Raw genomic sequence first — 23719 nt, 5'->3', positions numbered from 1 at the left:
GGAAAAAATGGCTGTATTAGACAAGTGGCTGTCTTACACAATGTCATAGTAAGGTAAAAAAATGGGAGGAAATGGGAAGTGGCCTTTTGTACAGGTGATTGTCTTGTACAGGTGGCTGTTAGAGCCGGTTCAATTATTGTATACATGCTGGGGTTCGCAAGGAATTAACCTAACGTTGAAATAGTAAGAAAAATTTTGGTTTCTTTCCTTTTGTTTATTTGAGTAGAGACCTAAACATCGACATAATTTCTCCCAACTTCACGTCCTTTGGAAAAGGCAATGAACATTCCTACAGTATTTCACTCGGTCCTTTTGGAGATGCACGTTAACTTCGGAGGTCTCATCTCTTAACCCATTGCACCCAAGCTACGAATATTCCTAGCTGCCGCGCGCTTCCGTCCACCGAGCTAGACAATAGTCGTATCAAAATAGCAGTCCACAAGATCGAGTCCGAACCACTTATCCAGGTTTCTGTTGAAAATAATAGGTCGCTTGTAGCATGTAAAAACTTATGCTAGCTCGTTTCGACCCAGTTTTTCACCAAATACGAGTTTGTTTCGTTGTTTTGCCACTGCAAATCATGGCAAGAAAGCGAGCACTGAAATCTTCATGGAAGAGAAAAAGAGAAAAAACAGCCACAAAAAAACCCAGTGCCACGGCTATTTTTGTGTCTTTTAAAATACATGAACCATGTTTTTAGTTTTGTTTTAGACATAAGCGGCAAAGAAAGTGAAAGTATACGTAAATCTAGAAAAACAAGGCGATGAAATTGATTTTAGTGCCTTGAAAACTTCGAAGAAAAGCAAGATCTAGACCATAAATTTAAGTTGTTATGGCAAAATCAAGTGCCGAGGAGTCGCAGTCAGACAAAAATATATTGTTTTCTTTGCTCTTTCCTTCCTCTTTCTCTCTAATAATATTAAAAGAACATTTTAAGTAAAATCTAAGAGAAATTTCATATTGACACCTTAAATAGTTAGGGCACTTGGGCACAAAGTGTGTCTAAGGTTAGTGTGTCGAGTTCAGACCGATTTTTCACCCCGGCACGCAGAAAGCCAGGTGGACACAAGTGCACTGCCGTGGCAAAGCAGGGTGAATTGGGTAAAAAAAACCCATTACAGTACAGTGTTGTAAGGGGCGTTATATCCAAACAGTTTCTTTATCCTGTTTCCTTGAAATTATTTTCAAAACTCTGAACAATAAAGATAGTCTTCACAATTTCTTTTTAACCTTTTATTGTGGAATGTTACATAAAAAAATCAAAGAATACAAGTAAATCAGCACACAAGTGATTGACGTAAGCGATCGTCCCATGATACCTTCACTCCCAGAACTCTGGAACATCTGCCATACTGCATTTATTCACACAATGTCTGGTATTTTTCTTCTTAAAAATAAGAGAAGTTAAAACTAAATGGCACCATTTTCTATCTTGTCTCAGTGTTATCAATCAAGCCACATACTCTGTTTTTGGTGGGGTTTTTTTAACACATTCTCTTTCAAAATCCTCTCAATTTTTACAGTCCAAATCTTATTCTCCATTTTGAGCAATGAATATTTTTTTTAAAGTCTCAGACCTTTCAGCACAATAATAAAACAATATTGTTGGTTAATATTAATAGTGTCAGATCTTGAACTGGACAATTAACGGAAAAAAAATTATCGTTCTACAAGTCTAAAAAGTCATCACAAAGCTTGGTGTACAACAAAGCAGACACTCGAGTTAAAATCCAAGAACATAAACAAACTTCTGGAACACAGTTAAATAGATCTTGAATATTTGGTTGATGTATTAAAAAATAATTAATTATGTATGTATGTACAAATCCTTCATCTTTGTTCATAGCATAGTCCAATAATATGGACTTATTGTTCTATCCCCCTGATCCTACTGCTGCTAAAATTCGAATTCTTCTTGTAATTTCAGAATACTGTGATTTAAAATAAAAACTTTTAATACACTCAACATAAAATATAGTCCAATGAGACCAATATTTCGAAATGTCTTCTCTCTATTCAAGAAATAACGACAAAATAAAAAGGTGAACTGATATGTTACGTACAAAAGGCACATCATTATAAAAAGAACAAAATCAAAATAAATAGTTGCTGCGGATCAGTGTAATTAAATCTAAAATTTTAACAACAAGACACAAGGGTCACCAAAACCTCACCCATTAATGTGTCTTTGCAAGAGGAACAAATGAAGAAACTAAAAGGATTCGAAGATCAACCAAACTAAATATTTCAGTTTTACTATTTTCAATTTCCTCTTATTTTATTTTATTAGTTCATGAAACTGAAACATGGTCAATCATTGCACTCAGTGCGCATATCAAATGCATAACCGAGATAGTGTCAGACATTTTAACAAGCCACGAATTCCACGATCTCATCAGAATAGTAGGCCTATAAGGTATTATATAATAATAGGTTCTTTAACAGTTAAGCAGGCACACTTTAAAATAAAGCAGCAATTTGTAAAGGACGTGATTTTTGAAAATTTAAAAGCGACACACCACACAAAGGAAAACAGCTTAATAAGACAACCCCCCAAAAATTATTGTTTTTTAAACTGATAAGACGAAGACACAGTTGGGCATGACGCAAACGACAGGTAATATATGTGACAATGCATCTCGATATCGGCAGTGAGTGCATCACGGTGTTTTACCCAAACAAACAAAGAAAATATAGCTGTACAGTCATGGAATGGCACATTGTACGAGCTATTCGTGATTTCAAGATGTAAGTGTTTGTGTTTGCTGTGCTCAACTGTACTTTGGTTAGAACCTTGGTTCTCTCATTATAATAACAATGAACATTTATCTTTTTCCACAAACCAACTTGTCACATTTTTTGTTCACTTTTCAAAATTATTTTGAAACTCACTGAAAATCCCTCAAGACTGTATATTTAATGTTCAAGTCTACAGCCTGAAATACTGAAGCTGTTTTGGTAATAATCCTAAGCAATGTCGCAAAAAACATGGATGTTCAGAACTAATGAGGGTGGGGGGAAATAAATTTAGACACAATCCAAACCATACAATGTCGTCTGGAATATTGCAATAATATATTCCACCCTCTTGCCATCTATGCACAAGGTATTCAGAAAATTGTTTAATACATGTAACTTGTAAATTGAGTCCGTTTCCCTAACAGGGGGTTGTAGTTACAATAAGAAGATACTGATAAATGTCAATACACATAATGTACATGGGCCCATCCTTGTAGCATTACCCTGCACTGCAATAACCGGGGGTACAAATTTGAAGTACATTCACCGTGATTTATCAAAGGCTCTACTTGAGTGTTAACACATTCAGAAATTTCAAACATTAACACACATATCATTTCACAATGCTAGTATCACTTTAAAAAATTGTTGGCAGTACTTTGGCTTCACTTTCAGTCTCCAAACTGATGATGGTTATGAAATGTACTAAAAAAATATATTAAATAAAAAGGTAGGCAAATACAAAAGCTCATACAAAAATGACCTCTATCTGCAAGGAAAAGGTGTGGGGAAAAACAGCTGCATACGATCTAGCTCTGTATTAAAACCTTCCATAGAATTAGAAATTCAAAGAATAGAGACACAAGTGGCAGTGCATTCATGAAATTGGCACAGGCAAAGATATATCATGTGACACAATATGGGTAATCCAAATTAGCCTTATTCTTTACCAACAGCACAATATGCAACCTCAAGTGTGATATATACTTAAAACCTATTGTACTCTTCTTCGCAAAATCCGGGTCCATTGATTTCCTCAGCAGGGAAGCCACGCCTGAAGAAAGAAGACAAAAGATCTCTTAATAATCAGAAATTATTCGTTTACAACGATAACAAAACAGCACATGTCTGCTCTGCATGTAAAAAAAACCTGCAAAATCATCAAGGCAATGGTAAACTGTTCTCTTTTCTATGCTTATGACCATTCATACGTTAATTTTCAGTGCATTTCTCCATTCGCAGTGCCAAATTATTTATGATCTATCACCACTTTCACAATCACAAAATTCGTATATTTTTGGTCCAATGCTTGTAACAAAAATAAAACTTATACCCTGCATTGCTATCAAACGAACGACAAATACATTTTAAAAAATTGAAATCAAGGGGGGGAAGGTTTACGATGGTATTTTCATGTTGTAAAAATCTTTAAAAACCTTAACAATTCATAATGATGACAGCCCTTTGATTTCCCGGCTTTCTCCCGTCTATTTTTATGGTGTTTTCCCGACCAGGAAATCTGAAAATAAAATTCTTAGCCTTTTCCTGTTTTTCGGATTGAGTGGGAACCCTCTAAATGATTCCTTTAAAACCGGGTCCAACCCACAGTTTTAAGACACTCAACCTCCAATAACACCAAAGCTCACCTGATGAGTCTGCACCGATGCTCGGCCAATCTGGGAGTGGCTTTCTCCACACTCACGACTGTCTGACGACTCCACAGACGCTCTGCAACTGCACTCGCTCTAGGCCTGGAAGACATTTAAAAAAAAAAAAATGTTTTTCACCTTGCTGTACTGTAATAGAAATATTCTCCCTCTAACAAAATTCAGGGAGGCTCAGTTAGTATCATGCTGGACTAAGGAGCCGATGACCCTGGATAGAATCCCAGTCTGAACTTTTCTTCTCATTTTCTTGAGTTTTCAAGGCTCTCAACCCGTATGGCTCATTCCTGTCAGTTCTCAGGTCCTGCCTCTAGTGTTGATAGGGGCATTAAACACAGAATTCAGAAAGCATAGCTGTGCCACTGTCCCACTCCATTATAGGACCAGACTGTTGCTCTTAACCAAGACCCTGCTTTCATTATCATCTGATTTTTAAAAAACCCATTGAGCAGGGTTACATGCTTCAATTTCATCATATCCAGTAAGTGACCTCACTTCATACTCTCCCATTCTCCCTCTGTAAAATACAGGATCATAAGTTTCGTGTGTATACAAGATTTTAACTTGTACTTTATGGATTAGAATAGCAGAAAAAGGTGATTTAACAGCAAATTACAAAGTACTTCAGAAATCACATTATAAATTAATAGCACACTGTCAGTTGTTTCAATTTCATCTTAATAAAATGTAGGTCTAAATTTGCCATATGTTCGCTACGGAAAACATCAGGGTGAGGTTACTAAACAAAAAAGGCCAAGTTAATTCAGCCCATCACAAACCGAGTTTGAGCTGACGACCTTGATTCTCAAACGTACAAACCCAATGCCTGCCAGCCCCAAACACTTGCGTAGGTAACTCCTTCAGAGCCAGCCCCCTTTCAAAATGCCTCAAATGTCTAACACGGCGTCACTTTTCGCCCGATTCTGTTACTTTTAGTTCGCGTGACTCAGCAGCCCGCCGGAGCTCCCCGGCTCGGGGTCACGGGGTTAATGAGCCCTGAGGCGACTTTGCCGGTGTCGGTCGGGAAGTTCGCATTTTTGACTATGTTTAAAACGATATAACTTCTTCCCCATCCCACACAGCAAACCATTACGCGAATGTACTAAAAGCTCAATGTCTTGAGATTTATTCTGCGTTAGAATGGTTAGTTTCTGTGCCTTAGTTTTTGTTCTAGACAAGTGTTTGTAGAGTACCCAATTTGTCCTATTTTAGTTACAAAGTTATGAATAAATGATTGATATTTTTAAAAAGGCACGACAGATCTCTCCAAATTCTGTGTTAAACTGACTACGAATATCATGTCTTTTACCATGAGAAATCTTAAATCTGCGGTAGTAGTAATAGTCAAGTTATAAGAGAAGAAAGATGCACATCTGCATATTTTAACTAAAGATGATCAGCGTTAGCTCTTATTTTACTATTAAACAAGAGAAAGTTACTCTGCGTTTGTTCATGAATCATGCTGTGTCTGTGGCAGCCTGCATACAACTAAAAAGATATAATATAAGCGATTTAAAAAACCACAAAACCGTGTAAATACATGGGTAGAGATAAACTTCTAGTATGGAATAAAAATAATGACAGCTAAAACATTAATTCTTAGTTTTTGTGTAGGAAATATGCGCGGACACAATTATGAATGTAAAGAAATCAGTCACATTGTCAGTTATTGCAAATGGTCATAGAAACGTAAAAAAGGCTGGAAAAGTCTGGTGCTGATTCAGTGTCCCTGGAAAGCTAGAAATTATTCTTATAACCCAATTACGAGAAGTCATCCCTATTATTCAGTCAACTTACAAAACCTAGACTTAGCGTTTTAAGAAAAGTAAGCAATTTCTGGAGTGTAACAGATACTGTTCGTGTATTAGATCTACGTTGAAGATATATTCTAGCACTAAAATCGATTTGTACTTTTCATTGAGAAACTTCATGATAACTTTTATAAACTTTCGAGAAAATATGCGAATATTCAAGATTATATTAGACACATAAAGTTGTATTTGGAGGAATTACTTTGTAGCGAATTGTGTGCCTGATGGATAAAATTGCAAAAGTACAGCCTTCTATTATAAGCGCAGATACCATCTTTTCTGAGTATCTTCACTAATGTTATGTCGTTCATATTCCAAAAGTTCGACAGATTTTGACGATGCGGTTTTTTTATATTGATTTTTTTTCATTCACGCTAGTCCCAAAAAAATTACAATTTAGCATTGCCGACTCCAGCGCGTCTAACGAAATAACCAGACAAGTTACAACGTCCGTTCTTTTTTGAGTCTCAAGAGCAGAAATGCGTGCTTTGGCTGCACTAAATGAGAATTACCATAAATACAAGGATGCACCTTAAATTGTACGTTGAAAAGTACCAAAAATTAAGTCGGCCCAGACAGAGCGGCGACAGGGAGCTGACCCCCGTGACCCCGACGTGGCAACTAAAATTCCACTGCCGGTGCGCCGTGCTAATAAAATTTCAAGGTAACTCATAATTTTGTGCACATACTAAAGTGAAAGTCTATTAACTGTTATTTTTTTTACCCCAACCTTCGGTTTTTACCATTATTTTGGCTGTAAAGGGTAATCAATTTATGATAAGATTATAATAGTATACACAAAGTCTATGTCTATGACGAACTTGCGAAACATCAGTGATGAAATTGAAACACATGCCCATGACTGAACATAACACTCTAAACTTGATGTCAAGCAAGTAAATTTAGTTTAAAACTTCTCAAATTATTTGAGTTAAAACATATTAAAACAAGTCTTCAGTGTTTTGTGGACATCTTTGTCTTTGTTGAGAAATATCACAATAAGCCAGAAAATGTTATTGCTGGAAGGCTTAGAAAACAGTATATGGCTAATTTCGTCTAAGCAGACTGTCAATTTAGCTTAAGATGGTCTCAAGGTTGTCTTCATGCAGCTTCTTTCATGGCTAATTCTTCCTATGTTTGAAGCGCAGATTCTGTCGCAGTGCTTGCATGCTGGTGTCGTAGATCGAAGCTCTGTATTTCCGCTGTTTTCCTTTCGTCGTTGGCGCTTCTCAGCCTGGTTGTTTCTAAGGCAGTTCTCTAGCATTTAAGTTCTTTCCTTTATAATTTTCTTCCATGTTTTCCGGTCCTCAGCTATTTCTTCTCAGATGTTAACATCTACTCCAAGCTTACATAAGCTGTTTTTGTAGTTGTCTTTGTACCTCAATTTGCTGGAAGGCTTAGAAAACAGTATGGTGTCTAGAACTTCATTTCGTGAACAAGAGCCTGTGTCTCTTAAGAAGATGTGTCAAATTATTTGATAGGCCAGTATTTTGGATAGGTTATTTGGGGTTTTTTTGTTGCCATTTCATCGGGTAGAAATTTGGGTTATTTTAACAGTTGGAAAGGATAACAGGGGGTGTATTGCAATGAAATTGAAACAAATTAGCTTTTATAATGACAAAGTTATGAGCAATGATTTCCTTTTCCAAGTTAAGAAATCTTTTTTTTCATCATAAGAGTGAAGACACCACTTTAATTACTTGAAATTTGAAAATATATAAACATATCAAGTTTAGAAAACTTACCCACCCCAAAAAATAAAAATAAAATAAATAAATAATAAATAAATCCCCCCCCCCCTAAAAAACAACAACAACAAAACTTTAAAGAGAAAAAAAATCCCCTGGCACATTCTAAAGAACATGTAGACATACACTGAATAAGAATAATATCATACAAAAATATTTATGAACTTTAGTCAACCACAGATGTGAGCGTAGTACTTACCATGTCCTTGAGATGACATTAGTGTTGTCTACATATTCTCCCCACATGGCTGCTTCCCCTCCCTTAATGAGAGCTTTCTGTGCTGCCGTTCCTGCAAGTAAACGTAAGTAAGTGTGTGGGCTTAACGTCTCTATTAACACCTCCAAGAGAAAACACAGTTGTGAGGCTATGACAAATATGTCTCAAGCTCTAGGCTGATACAATACCATTGCGCTACCGTTTAACATTTCCTAAATTTATAGCTTTCCATCTCTGATCGAGTTCCCCACTTGCTCATGTCATAATGCATCACAATGTTGTGACTGCACCAGTTAAAATTGGAAAAACGATTGGCAGGTTCACTGTCAACTGATGATAACATTACGCAAAGGCAGGTAGTACAATGTGGTTTGGTTGTTTAGCTTGGGCATGGGTGTTCGTTCAGAAAATTAAAATCTAAAATGTGGGGTCTTAGACGAATTTAGTCCTTCCAAGCGGTGTCTTAGAGATGACGACCGTTGTGCAGTAAAAATTCTGCTTTTTTAAAACAGCAGGACAGAAATGTAAGTGATGGGACCTTAGGCAGAGACAATTTTATTTTAAAAATAAAATTGTATTCAGAAAATAAAGAATCTTTCATTAATAAGAATCTTCATTGGTCACAACAAATAAGTCTATGTACTTGTTCATTTACTTTGGAAGACTTAAAGTAAGAAATAAAGTTAACGATTTCTACCACTTGGTTGTACCAATGTATAATTAAACATGTATGAAAAGATATGTTCCGGGAGTGTCCATTTAACAATGACAATAACACCTCATGAAATGAAAAGGAGATGGTAGTGCATTTGGGGGAATTGTTGTCCAAGCCTTATCCATGAGATATGGTGATCACGGAACAGGAAAAGGATGATTCATGGGTATTGAAATGGGAAAAAGTAAAATTCTTATTAACATTATGACATTGAAAAAGTTTTGAACACTAGTAACCTACATGCATGCTATGAAAGATTTCCTCGACAAATTTAATATTATAACGACCGCTTAATTGCCATAAAGCAAACCTGTCAGATTACTTTTGTGTTATGCAAGATCACAGACAGTAAGCATGCTTTTAGTATCAGTAAAAAAAATATCATTACACCTGTTTTAGCAAGCAGATTGTTAGTTCAGTTAAAAGTAGGCGTATCATCTACAGTACAAGAGAAGAGTAACTAAACAAGGAAGAAATGGTTATAGGCTAGGGCTGTGCCTTAATCAATAACTTCAATCACTTGGGAGTCCTCATGTAAGAAGAACTATTAATACATGACATCACAGCTAAGCATCAAATGGTTTGGGTTTTTTTTGTAATTTTGTAAATTTTTTTTTTTTTGAGGGAGGAAGTCTAGGAGATGTGTTACGTTATTAGATTAAAGTAAAAAAAAAAAAAAAAGACGTTTCATCCTATGAATTTTCAATTATCTCTGCACATTCTCCTCAACAATTTTCTCTTATATACTGATTCTTACACAAGTATATATATTATTATATTATCCCAGGGCTAATGATAATCAAATTTTCATTGGTCACCACTTTTGTGTTGCACAAAGATCATCTGATCCCGGAGTACGTGCTACAGTGATGCGAGTGGTGGTGGGTGGGTCAACTTAAGTGATTCTTTTTAGTTCTAATAAGATTTTAACGGCACTTGCAACACAATAAGGTCATATAAGAGAAGATCAGAGATGCTACAAGAGGGTAACAAACATGTAAAAAGAAGGAGGAGATATCAGGAGGATTAGATGTTTCATAGGCAAGAAGTAGAAATCCACACCAGAGCACCTGCCAATCAGCCGCTACGTGATGTTGACACCTTCTCCAAGTCCAAGGTTGTATCAAATAGTAGTGCTCTGAATAAATGTACCCATTTGGTACTTTCTGCATGAAGTAGCATTAATGTTGACTAAACTACAGAGAGTTATTAAGTAGTATTCATTCTTCTACATCAAACGTCCAAGTTCTCGCCATTTGTATCCACCAAGGCACAGTCCTACTACATGCTACGTTACCCATCTTCCATACAAGTGCTTTTCAGACTTTTTTTTAGCAGTGACACGACTGACTGAACTTTTACTTTTAGATTCCCCAACACTCAAAACTGTCATATTTGAACAATTCTTCACTTGGTTTAATCTGAAAAACATCTTTTGTTCTTTTAAACACCTGAACCAAGCAATTTTCAAGAGCTGATGCTTACTTACAAAATTCACGATGTTAAAACTGTTTACATGAAAATATCCTCCAGAGTTCAAGAAAAGATGTTTTCCAACTTTTAGTATGAAAAAATAAAACATAAAGAAGAAAAAAAACTCGTCAAGATAAAATGAACTGAATCACAACAAATTTACAGAAAGCATTACATGCCTGACATCCTCCTTTTAACTCTCATTATTAAAAGTGACAGCATAAACTATGGGTGTGGGAACCACTGCCATGCCTGTACTGTAACCCCTCACACTCAGCACATGCCACAGCATGCCGTGTACATTTACCGTTGAAAGCGTAAGGGTCGCACTTGTAGTAGTTGACCCAATCACTGCCGTAGCTAATGAGATTCAGATACCAACAGGAAGACAAAAGAGTGTGGTAGCCGAGTCCCGTGACCCTTGCCATCTCCGCCTGCCATCCGCCCTTCCACACATGGACAACGGTGTCCTCCCGCACCTTGAAAAATGGGCAACGCATACATGGGTAACATCAAATTACACAGCCATCAGAAAAGGGCAAGTAGAAAAGAAAGAGTTTTTAATTATCTTGGACATTCTTCTTTGCAGTATCAAAGAAAACACCATGCTTGGGAGTTGCAAACACAACATTTAAGATAAAATGTGAGGAAACTTGGAGAAATCAGGCGCTCGTCAAGATAATGAAATCGAAGAAACTGACATTTTTCTGTTCGTTTGGCAATTCTTATCAAATTTTGTTTTTTGAATCAACGCCGTTAGAGATCCATTTAAAAACACATTTGCGTATGGATTTTACTGAAAAACATAGGTTAAAGGCACAAAAATGTAAATTTTCAGTTTTCAAGGACTCTTAAACTATGGAAATTACCAAACTTTGGCGACCATTTTTCACTAATTTTGCCTCTGAAACCAGGCAACCCTGACCTCCTTTAATCACAAATATTACGACTTCTATTCAACATAAATGGATTTTTTTTTCCACTAAAAGCAAGGCAAATGAACAGGCATTAAGATGATAATGATAACCCCATATGCCCAAAAATTGACGAGCGCCTGATTCCACCACGTCATGACACATATAATTTCTTAGTGAAAGAAAGACAAATTTACAAAGGAAAATAATATGGGGATGGAATTTCCAACTTAATATTCATACTGAAATTATATGCACAGAACATTATGTGAAGTAATATGAACAAGGTTTTCATACAATTTGGTGTTTCCCATGATTATCTGCAAAAGTTGTCCCAAGACAGAGAAGAGTTTTTATAAGAATGTGTGCAATTGTTTCAGTGGCGCACTTCTTTGATAACACAAAAGTCACATGTCATTCTGGCTGGAGGACCAGACCTGACTGAGGGGAGTGGGGGGGGGAGAAGCCCCAGGGAGACAAATCATCTCACTTCTGTCATTCATCATTGTCGTATGTCAAAAGTACGAGGTTTTCAGGAGAAGCAAAAATCTATTATATTTCAGGCAGGACATTCGCTTAATACAAATTGTTTAATACGTTTAAAACCACTGTTTTAAGAAAAGGAATGAAACCACGACCAATCAATGTTCCTAATCAAACTCTACAACATACTTTCATTTTATTCTCAGTTTTGACATACTACAGTGTTGAATGACGGCAAAGATATCTACATGATACAGCGAGTAACTCATGAGACTTGAGAGATATTCTTTTCAGACTCACCATTGTTTTGTTCCATATTGGAATGATCAGCAGAACTGATTATAGGCAAAACAAAAGTGCTCTTTTCTTTAAAAAATCCCGAAGAAAACCAAAACCTAGTTTCAATTCAGTCTCACAAATCTCCTCTCCTCTCCATGAGTTGTCTCGTGGGAATGTGCTAGAAAAGGTCAATAGTGCAGCAAATCTAGTCAAAAAACAAGGCCAGACCCCCCTGCCCGGAGGACCACCACAAAATGGAGGACACACAAACCAGTAAAATTGTAAGGCTCTTCTAGGTATCTCCTGGTCCAGTCACTGCCGTACTCAATGTAACTGAGGTACCAGCTTGAGGACAACACAGCAGAGTAGCCCATGCTGGTCACTTTGGCCAGCTCTTCCTGCCAGTATTTCTTCCATACATGAACTATGGCATCCGAGCTCACCTGAAGGTTAGCAAAGTCTCAAACTGGCTGACAACTGTCTACTCAAATAAATAAATTTCAAAACAAAATAAACATTTTTTCTTCCCATGTACATCTATGTCGATATAGTGGGTGCAGATTATTCATCAAACAACGATGCTTATTCACTTATTTTGAAGCTTTTTAAATCTAAGCAGACTGAAATCAGTCATAAAAGAAGGATTGTCATCCGCACAGAGGTACCCCAGTTTCAGCAAACAATAAAAGACATTTATGGAGAAATGGTTTTACTGGAGAGAAAGAACAACTATGTCACCAAGCAGTAGAAACTCAGGGCCTTCCTCACTGAGATGGTAGAGTCATAACAACAGTGTCAGGTGTACTTTCATAAGTTTCAAAAATTGTTCCATTAAGGATCTTCCCTTCACACCATCGGTCACCCTTTAAATTTTAAGGATAAAATCACTATCCTCCTCTAAAAGTAAGAAGGCAGAGAGAGACTGTGTTCACCTTCACTCCATTATCCACAACTTCCTGCCAAACAAGGTATCCTCTTTTGAGACTTCCAACAATATCCAGTACTCTGAAAGTAAATTAAACTAAAAATCAGAAAGCACTAACATGCTGTATGCTTGCCACAAAATGCAAAAGGAGAAAATATGAAAGAGTTTATCTGTTCATTCAAATTCAAGGTTTATATATCCCAAATGTCTATAAAATTTATCAATCTAAATCATATTTCTTAAGACATGATTGTACTCTCTACATAAAAACTAACAGAATAAATGCCATCTTACAACTGCTGAAATTGTAGGCTACTTGAAAAAAATCTGGTAAACTTTCACAGTAGTATTTTCTTATGAGTCAAGAAAGAAATCAACAAGAATAGCAATACAAGACATAAAAAGACCAAGCAAACACCAGCATAGCAGTAAACCCCACCTTCCAATTTGCAATGAGTGAAGCGTGTGGAAGTTGGGAACCACCAGAAAGTCTACAATCCTTCCACTTGGGAAAAACCAAAGCGCCAACAGTAAACTCATCTCAAACCAAACACAAACCTAAAAATTAAAAGTAACAACACATGCTCAGTTCTGTAAACTCACTTTTGCATGTAGAATTCCTCCAGCTTGGAATAGTCAGAGGAAAAATTCATCTTTACCATGAAGTCTGAGATGTTTGGATTTGACCTCCTGATAATTGGAAAAATACAGAATGAGTCACGATGCGGTGGAATCAGGCGCTCGTCAATTTTTGGGCATGTGGGGTTATTGATATCATCTGAAAGCTTATTCATTTGCCTTTCTTTCAATGAAACAAAATCTGTTTATTTCGAATAGAAGTCAAGATATTTGCAATTGAAGGAAGTGGGGTTGCCTGGTTTCAGAGGTAAAATAAATGAGAAAATTGATCACTTCAATTCACTACCTCAGAATTACAAAGTTCTATCTGACATTTTCGGTTGTTTTAAGTTATTAAGACCATGAGATCAAAAACCAAATGTTTTATCTGCTCAGATTATTTGAAGTTGTTATCAAGATATTTAAAGAATTGCATTAAAAAAAGCTTGACATGATGGGAAACTCAAAGTTGTTGACATCAAATTTCTCAAAACTAGGCACAGAGCAGATAGAACTTTGTAATTTTGAGATAGTGAATAAAAAACTGAAAATTACATATATTTTGTGCTGCCTTTAATCAATGTTTTTCAATAAAATTCACATCGAAATGTGTCTTTGTGTTAACATAAAAGGTGTTGACCCAAAAAAACAACAACTGGTGAATTAATTCCCTATTCTTGGATCCTATTATTTTAACGGACGCCTGATTTCACCACGATGCCTAAAAAATCACAAAGGAAAGTTACGCCATATGTTACATGCAGGTCGAGAGAAGAATGTTTTCAAAGCATCACAGAATGAGAGACAAACATAGTTGAGAGAGCAAAATTAACTTGCTGAAATTGTAATATATGAAATTTTTTAAAATTTGACTTATATACATTTATATATTTTACAAGGATGACACATGTATAGATTATAGGCAGTATGTAAACAAAACTTTGGACACTTTTTTTTAAAGAAAGGTAAATGTTACATAGTAGTAAAGGTGAATAGCTACAGATAAAAACAAAAAAATAGAAACAACTTCGCTGGATAACTTACCAGCAGTTGAAACTGACTTCATCTCCACCCAAGTGGATATAGTGATCAGGAAATGTTTCACTGACTTCCTTGAAGAACTTGGCCAAAAAGTCATAAGTACCATCCTGAATAGGATTCACAGGGCCAAAAGTACCGGTGGGCTGACCCTTTGAGTAACACTCTGTCAGGAAGTTTGGATTGCCTTTTCCCCATGACTGTGTGTGGCCTGGAATTATACACATAGCATTGGCGATAGGTATACTTAAATCCCATCTTACTTATTAGTTTGATTCTTCTTCCACCAGCAGGTGTGATTCGTAGTAACAGTGATTGTCTTTTCGTGTAAGTTATTCTTTGTCCGATTGCGAGTGTATATGCGTAGTTGAAAGACTTGTTGTGCTTTAAATGGGCCAATATGCATGAAACATTGATTTAAGTCTTGTCTTATTGTAAAACGCCTAGAACCACCAGGGAGTGGGCACTCTAGAAGTTATCTTTATTTTTATTACTTTTAAAGGTACCAGACCCCATGGCACAAAAACTAGCATTGAGAGAGGTAGACAGTGCCTTCTGGTCAATATGACAGTGGACAGGTAACACAAATTTGTCAGAGGTAAACAGATGTTGAGGCATATGAGTTAAAGTGAAATAGCAAAGGGTGTAGCCTACTGTTTACATGATTTTGTTTCTCCAAATAGTCTCTGTGTTCAATGTGACCATGAACCTTTGGAAAGTCCAACTAAGCTTATTAAAGTAGGCAGCACATGAAATTTGTACACATGTAGGCGACTGGGATCATGTAGCATTGATGAACCAAGAGGATCAAAGTGAGATTTAAAGTGGTGGAGAGACATAATGTTTGTGACTGAAGCATGAGTGTGTTGTGGGGGCGGAAGGTTGCTTCTGTTCTGTTCAATCTTAATCCAACTTCTCTTTCGTCAATATAATCAGAGCTTTGATAGATCGTCTCACCTGGTGTGTCAAACTCTGCCATGACACGAATACCTCGGACTCGGGCGTACTCAATCACATCTGCCACGTCAGCTGGGGTGTACACGTGAGTTTCTGAATTGAAGGCTCCCTGAAATGCAAGTCTGAGTCATTGCACAATTCACATAAGCAATCATTTAAAGCATCTAGCCAAATCAAGGCAATGATAAAAAACATAATCATGACAACCACCCCCCCCAAAAAAAACCCAACAAACAACAACAACAAAAAACCTTAAATTGTCCCAACATGTTGATTGATCTGTTATCATTAGTAATCGTTGAAATAAAACTGCGTAAAATTGCTATGGTATTTAACCCCGTATATGGTGTAAGTGCAGGAAGAGTGACCAGCAAATGGCCCGGTCATGCTGACCTAGCAGCATGGGGTCTTCAGAAACTAAACGACTGCAGAATCAGCACTGAGAAGCAGCACAAAAAAAATATAATTTATTCATATCATTTAATTCATAGACATTTTGATCTATGGGTGTAAAGAATTACAGTGCAATTTTATCAATCCCACAGTAAAACAGGCTACTTTTATCCCATGCTACTACTGCCACAACTTATTGATAACAAGCAGCATCAAGTTAAAAATGCCTCATGACTGTATGTAAAAAGTTTAAAAGTGTACATATTAAGCAGTACTTACCTTTCGGCTCAGATCAGGGAACATTTTACTGACATATGGAAAAGACTGGTCATCCACGATGTGCCAGTGAAACACATTCAGCTTGTTCTGTGCCATAGCATCCTAAATGAAATCAATAACATTTTAAAAATGTATGCAAGGATGAGAAAACATTGATTAAGAAATAATTTAATCCTTTGGTGCTTAAATCCTAAAAACAAAACCAAACATTAATAAACAACATACGTATATATTCATGTCAAAAAGATTTTTCACTCTTACAGTTATTTCTGAGGCCAACATCAAAACAAAATCAAGATAGTCCAATTTCTAGGCTCACGAGATAAAAGCAATTCCAAAAGTGGAAAAGATCCACAAGACGAAACTTACCAGTGTCTTAAATATAAGAGGCTTGGCGATATAATGACGGGAGGTATCCAGCAGGAGTCCCCGATGAGGAAAACGTGGCGTGTCACGGATCAGGGTCTCATTCACAACGAACTGAGAAAAAAAAACACTTAAAAATTTGTAAATTACTGACATCAAAACGCTTTACTTTGAGATGGATATGTTGAAAATATAATATACAGTGGAGTCCATTTAAGTTGAAATCTGCAGAAATGCTGGATTTTGTTTGATTTTGCCAGACCGTTCACACTGAAGGAAAAAAAAAATCAGGGATCTTACTTTCTTTCGGTGTACCACTGTTTTTGGATTAACCAAGTTCAAGGTCAGCAGACTCCACCATATACAGTCAAACCTGCATAAGACGGCCACCCATTGTCAAGGAGAAAAGTGGCCGTATAAGGCAGGTGGCCGTCTTAGGCAGGACTAATCAAGATGAAGAAAACAAACCATTCTCATCTGAGGTCCCAATCGAAAGTAGCCGCATTGTTTTTGTTTTTGTTGTTGTTGTTGGTTTGTATTTTGTTTGTAATTTTTATTTTGTAGCTGATTTTGCGCAAGAGTGACAATAAAACGAAATGTATCAGACGAGGAAGACCGAGAGCCTTGTTAGAACAAACACATGGGTCGCCATCACTCGGAGAACGAGCAACGCTTCTGTCACCAGTTCTTGTTGACGTCCTTTGTTATATTGTTACAGACTGGGTAAACAGTGACCACTCATCTCACTTACGATTTGTGTATGAGTTCTGGGCGGGGCTTATGGGTTATGAGGGATCACACGCTTACCTCACCCGCAGTTGAAAATTGGTACTTATTGGTCAACAGTGGGAGGGGCCTACGTAACATAATCGGTTGGAAGGACTACCTAACAACAACGACAGGGTATTGAATTATGACGGCTCGCCCACCACGCCAGGGGCCAATGCACAATTTATGACAAAACATAATGGAGTCACTAAGGTGGCCGTCCAAGACAGGTGTTATTGCTTAGTGTGATGGGGGTTGTGTGTTAAAATATGGTGGCCATGACCGCGTTGGACAGGTGCCCGTTTTACACAGTTAAATTATATAGAGAAAAAACGGGGGGGGAATGGAAAGTGGCCGTTTGTACAGGTAGCCGTTTTATAGAGGTGGCCGTCAGGGCAGGTTTGACTGTACATAGAATATACATAAAGGATTATTTGAGGCATTGTTTCACTGACAAAAAAATCAGGGTGAAAAAAAATGTCACCAAGAAAAGAAAAGTCATGACCCACAGGGATTTTAATTCCACTATCATAAATTTTTAATACATCTTTAAAACACAAATGAGTAAACAGAAGGACATCAAAACGTTAATGATTATTAAGTGCAATGAAAAAAAAAAGGCAGACAGGTAGACTCACAAGAGAGGAGCAAAAGAAGGAGGACCCACCAGCGGTGCCCTATAAGCATAAAAATGTAGTTGCTTATATAAAGACATGGAAACAAAAATGGCACAGCACCATGAAAGGTTAATGAGAAACAGTAACAAAATTTATCTGTGCACCCAGCTTGTACCACAGAAAAAGAGATCAAAGGGACATTGACACAGGGAACGAAAATCAACAGCATGAAGTCTTGAGAAACCATGGTAAAAGAAGTAAATGATCAACAGTACCCTCTCCATAATTTACCTCTCCAGTCTCCAGACGATATACAATTTGACTGAATGTCTCCAGCCCTTTCAGGGCACCCCAGACTTCAGGTGCCTGGATACGAGCTGTCCCTGGGCCTACAATTAAATCATCTGAAAAAGATTTTTAAAAAGAGTATTTTGCCATGAACATGTCTCACTGAAAAGAAAAGTTGGTTTTATACAGTGAGGACCTCATCTGACGACAAAGCCTTAAATGTTTTGTTTTGCACATTCCATAGAATTGGCCACTGCCTATGTTTTTTAAGGAAAGCCCATTGAAAACTCTCATGACCCTTTTCCTGTTTTCAAATATGAATTATTGCAGTGTTCTACCTAACTTACATAATACCACTCTCCACAAATTGCAGCATTTTAAGAATCGTGCTACTAGCCTTGTACATAGGAATACATTACTCCCACGGTTGCCTTGATTCCCTGTGTCAGCTAGAAAAAGTGCAATATTATGCCATAAGTGTGTCAGTATTGAAGCTCCCTCATATCTCAGTAATCTCATCCTGAATTAGGCCCTCATCTAGATCACTGAGATCAGGTGACCAGTATCTCTTTAAAGTTCCCAGGACACCTTTTACAAGATCATTTGACTCAAAATATAATTTTAGTTTAATGAGTATATGTCTACATAATGTAGGCTATTTTTTTGCACCCACAGATTGTATTGAGTAGGTATGTTATTTTATATAAATACAATCAGAATTGTCCAAGACGGCCACCCATTGTCGAGGAGAAAAGTAGTTATCTTTGGCAAGAGGACATTCTGGATAGTGTAAATATAATATTTAAAAATTTCAAAGGTGAGAAGTGATCATTTGTAAGGGTGATTTTATTGGATAGGTGGCCATTAAAGCAGCTTTGACTGTATTTGTATTAACCATCTCATAACAATGTGTATGTGCATGTGTGTGTTGGTGAGGTATGTGAGTGAATGCATGCATGTGTCTATGGGTGTATTTGTATCATTTTCTGTGTGAATGTATATGAACAAATAAAGATCATTCTATCAAAACTGAAACTGCAGTAACATATGTAATACAGGGATGATCGCTTTTGCTCAAGAAATTCGAAACAGCGAATGAATAGCCCGGTTTGATTTTTTAGCATTTTTGTAAGAGAAAGCTGCCCCTCTACCGAAAAAAGAATTAAATTAGGAAAAAAAAAAAGAATGGCTCTATTACTGCTTAGAATTTTTTTCATCAGTTTATCTTCTCCACATTATGTACGTATCACTGCAGTTTCATTTTTCGTGGATTAACCAAAAGGTTAATTTTTTTTAAACACCATGCATGTACTGTATTGTTAATTTCTGAATTTATACATATATATGCATTTATGTAAAGGCCATAGAGCTGTGTTCACATGCGAATAGACGCTATAGAGCGATCTAAATTATTACCATTATTAGACGAACACAAATTCATCAAGAGGCTGTTTTCCAACAAAAAGTCCACGATCATCATAAAGTGCTAGGTTAAGGTTTTCCAAGAAGCTACTCTTGGTCTACCCTACCTTATTTGCCTTCTATTTTTATAATATGTGGATTCACGTGCACCGGTCTCTCCTAACTGTTCATTGTTTTTATAGTGAGCGGCCCACCTGGACTTCTTTCCATGCTTCCTGAATTGATTTCTTTTCCTTCAATGAAATTCTCAACACTCTCCAAAGAAACTACATACATCCATTAGTTATATCTTATTTTCATTGTCTTTGGTAATTGTTCACCTCTGCATTCACAGCCATAGAATTAGAATAGGGTTGACCAATATATATATATATATAGCTTTTCAGAATTGTTATTTTGGTAGGCACTGAGATGTTACTATTGTTCAGGATTGGACTAATTTCATTGACAGTTTCAATAAATAAGTACAATCCCCATGTATATTTGTGTTTTTCCGCTGCAACTTTCTGTTTATTTCTCACGGACGGAGCATTTGCCATGGATGTAATCACAAATCTTAGATCTTTAATCTGTTGAACTTATTTGACCTTTTTATCTTTGTTTAGAGATTACAAACAGGAATGACAAAAATTACTTCAAACGTAATGTACATTTTATTACCCTTTGCCTTTACAACCAAATAAACTACAATGCAACCAAAATGAAACACAATCAGTGCTCACAATTTTCTTGTGACTGCAAGGTTGGGTAGATTTTCCCATCGCAAGGCATCTCTAGAGCTACTTCCAGTTTCTGCACAGGTTGGTCAGAACGAATTTCAGGTCGAAACTTAAGAGAAGTCGGTCTGTGGAGGGTGACAATGAGACATAACTGGCAAATGAAAAAATACAAAACTTGGAGTGTAGGCTTACTGTTGTAGTGCTGCGGTGTGTGCGGTATCTATTTTTACTGAGATGTACAGAGAAGTTCATTAAAACCCAGGATTCAGACAGATCTAAGAATTGTTTTGAGGAAAATATTTGAAAAAACAAAAAAATTGACCTGAATTAAGGCTGCTTTCCATGGGACTGTTATATGCCGTGCCGATAAAATCCATGCCAAAATCTGTGCTGATTTTCATTACCATGAACTAGATACAGCGCATGTTTTTTACCACACCGATAGGTGTAGAGAGCTGGCCTGAGCTGAACCAACACAATTTACTTGAATTAAGGCTGCTCTCAATGGAACTGATATATATATATACATACACATGCTTACCAGTCTCCCCCCCCCCCCCCCCACCCTTCCAATCCACTTGCACACACACACACACACACACATTTGTCGAAAAAAAAATACTGAAATCATCAGGATAAGGCTGTAATTCCCGCATTAGAAGACCTATAACTCCTGTGATCTCTTTTCTGAAGCCAGTCTTTCCTCCATATTTTTCTCTTTTTGTTTTTTCTTCGCCATAAGCAGCTCACAAACTGCAAGCAAATCGCCATTGACAGCACACTCGCTGCAGTTTAACTACACATGATGTGGATGACGTGCCGACCCATCGAATGGCAGTTCGGCATGGCCGTTTCAATGCTGGTTCCCACTCTGGTTAAACCGCCTGGTTCTACATGTGTAGGGCCCCTATGTTAAAGTGACAACACAAAATATGCATATGCTGCCTTTTGTCGTAAGATGGCAGATCTCCTCTGGCCTACATCTCGGTCCATCTCAGTACATCTTTGTAAAAAAATGGACCCTGTGTGTGCGTGTGTATGCACTTGCACGTAGGCTATCCAAAGAAATGATGATTTAATACAAATGCAGGGAGAATGTGGCCTAGAGTAGTGGTACAGTAATTATACTGTCACTTAAATTCAAAACGGTTTAGCTTAGTTTGAATTGCGAGAATAAAAAAGCACATCTTGGCTACAGGATAATGGTCACTTAGCTCACGGAGAAAATGCAAGAACAGAGGCAATAGTACATTTTGGGTTTTTTTGGCGGTTGGCTGGGGATAACGGGGAGGGAGGGGGGAGAGAAAGAGAGAAAAAAGTAAGACTTTCTCATATACTCAAGTTTCTGGTCAACCGTCCAAAGGCAAAGGCAAACATTAAGGGGTGTCCTCAGCCTCCATCCAGCCACACTTTCAGTTAAGGAAGTGGCTATTCTCACCACGGGTGAGAAAATAAATACGATCGACCTCTCACCCTGGTTGAGACTTGCCAGCGTTGGCTATTCTCACCCGGTGTGAAACAAGACCTGTTTTTCCTAATTTCTTAATACTATTGGTATGGATGATCAAATTTACCCCCCCCCCCCCCAAAAAAAAGAAACAAATTAATGCTATAGCACAAAAGTAAACTAATTTGGTCGTCTACAAAGATGCTACTACTGCTATTTCACTTTTCAAATCAAGTCGAACTGCGCCGGTCGCCATTTTGTTTCACAAAATAGTTCCTGCCACTCCGTCCTCTCTCTCTGTTCCTTCTCTTTCTCCCCCTTCCCCCTCTCTCTCTTTCTCTCCCATTGCCCGAAGACAAAATTGCAAGCGCTGGAACGTTTGTTTACACTACACACTGGTGTTAAGGTGAACGCACACCGGGTGAGAATAGCCAAAGGCATGCCCTCTCATTCAGAGTGATCGGCCTGAGCCAATGCACTAAGCAGTAAATGAAAAGATAGGAGCGCACCTCTACACACATACATGTACCTAGATAACATTTAAAAAACAAAACAAAAACATGCACACTAAACTCTAGGCTTTTTGAAATACAAAATCACATAAACACACACACTCACACACACCAAGCAGTGGGCGATGAAAACAACCTCGTGTCGCCTCGTGACGTAGCCCATCATATGCTATGCGGCAAAGCGGGGCTCGCCATGGACAGACAAAAGCCAAAAGAGCAAGTGCAGTATCTTGTAAGTGGAGAATCTTTGGTGAACGCACACCGGATGAGAATAGCCAAAAGATTTGCCGACAGAGTTGCCGAGAGAGGCCTACGACTACAACTGCGCTATCAAGGTAAGAATAGAGGTACATCCGACTAAATGTAGAATGACGCACCTGCCTGATTGGCAGCTAATTTTAGTAATATGTGATCATCCTGGGATACCCACAGACTATTTTTAAAAGGCCAGGGAGATACCAAAGACCGTGTAGTAGAGAATCTTTGGAGATACCGCATAGAATGACATGTTGTGTCAGTGGCTTGACGTATTATCCATATCAATCTGTTTCGCACGTTAAAATTTCACACTTGTGGCTAACTGCAGCCCATCAGCCGTGCTCTACTGATTGGTAAAAAGGTTTCTGGTATGTTAATGACATTTCAGAATTCAGTTAGTGAATCGTCATGCTTGAAATTGCCCCCCTCCCCCCGGAGCGATAAACAATGCACAGAAGAGATAAGCAGCAGCATCATCGGAGCACCGCATTATTCACATTACCGGTATTCCTGGAAAAACATCGTACCAAAGCGTCATGCCATCAAAGATTCTCTCTACATGACCTTTGGTGCCAGGCGGTTGGCTATATTTAGATGTAGTCACGTGATCAAAGGGGTATCCTGGTCTGACGTCACACAAGATGGCCGCCTTACTTATCTCACTTCAGATGGTTCACACAACAGTTGCGTGACCCCCGCCGCGACGCTCGCGACGGCCCCCACAAGCCCTGCGTGACCAACTTTGGAATTTTTTTTCCGCTCTACCAATCACGCACGGATCGCGAGACCCGCCTCGTACCCTTGTTTGGCCAAGCCTGAGCTACTTAGACTTTGTTTCGTATCTCTGGGGCTTTTTGATAAAACAACAAATTAAGGCTTTGGCAACGGTGATCAGTAGTTGGCCTACGCGAGGAAACAAGCGCCAAACACTCATCATGCGGTAGGCTTAGATGCCACCACGCCCGCAAGGGCCTAGCCCTAGGTGATTTTATCGGCCTGCGAGAGATCAGGGGGGGCGTCCTCGCCTCATGACATGCCCACACCGAGGTGGGAGCTATTCACACTGGGG

At 37.9% G+C, this 23719-nt stretch overlaps 1 protein-coding gene across 1 annotated transcript in view; it reads right to left on the bottom strand.

Moving 5' to 3' along the window:
* Window positions 1-1210: 1210 nt before the first annotated feature.
* The window catches only part of LOC101863711 (beta-hexosaminidase subunit alpha), a 23492-nt gene continuing 983 nt past the window's right edge, over window positions 1211-23719 (bottom strand). Inside the window, exons 2-13 of the mRNA XM_005090643.3 lie at window positions 20437-20558; window positions 18296-18408; window positions 16623-16733; window positions 16254-16355; window positions 15582-15690; window positions 14631-14835; window positions 13572-13658; window positions 12976-13048; window positions 10675-10846; window positions 8162-8252; window positions 4386-4490; window positions 1211-3793 (exon numbers count right to left, since the gene is read on the bottom strand). Coding sequence (XP_005090700.1) covers window positions 3727-3793; window positions 4386-4490; window positions 8162-8252; window positions 10675-10846; window positions 12976-13048; window positions 13572-13658; window positions 14631-14835; window positions 15582-15690; window positions 16254-16355; window positions 16623-16733; window positions 18296-18408; window positions 20437-20558 — 1357 coding nt within the window. The 3' untranslated portion in view covers window positions 1211-3726. The remainder of the gene's footprint in view (window positions 3794-4385; window positions 4491-8161; window positions 8253-10674; window positions 10847-12975; window positions 13049-13571; window positions 13659-14630; window positions 14836-15581; window positions 15691-16253; window positions 16356-16622; window positions 16734-18295; window positions 18409-20436; window positions 20559-23719) is intronic.

The sequence above is a fragment of the Aplysia californica genome, unplaced genomic scaffold (genome assembly GCF_000002075.1).
Source record: "Aplysia californica isolate F4 #8 unplaced genomic scaffold, AplCal3.0 scaffold00020, whole genome shotgun sequence".
NCBI lineage: Eukaryota > Metazoa > Mollusca > Gastropoda > Aplysiida > Aplysiidae > Aplysia > Aplysia californica.
This window is presented reverse-complemented; position numbering and strand designations above follow the sequence as displayed.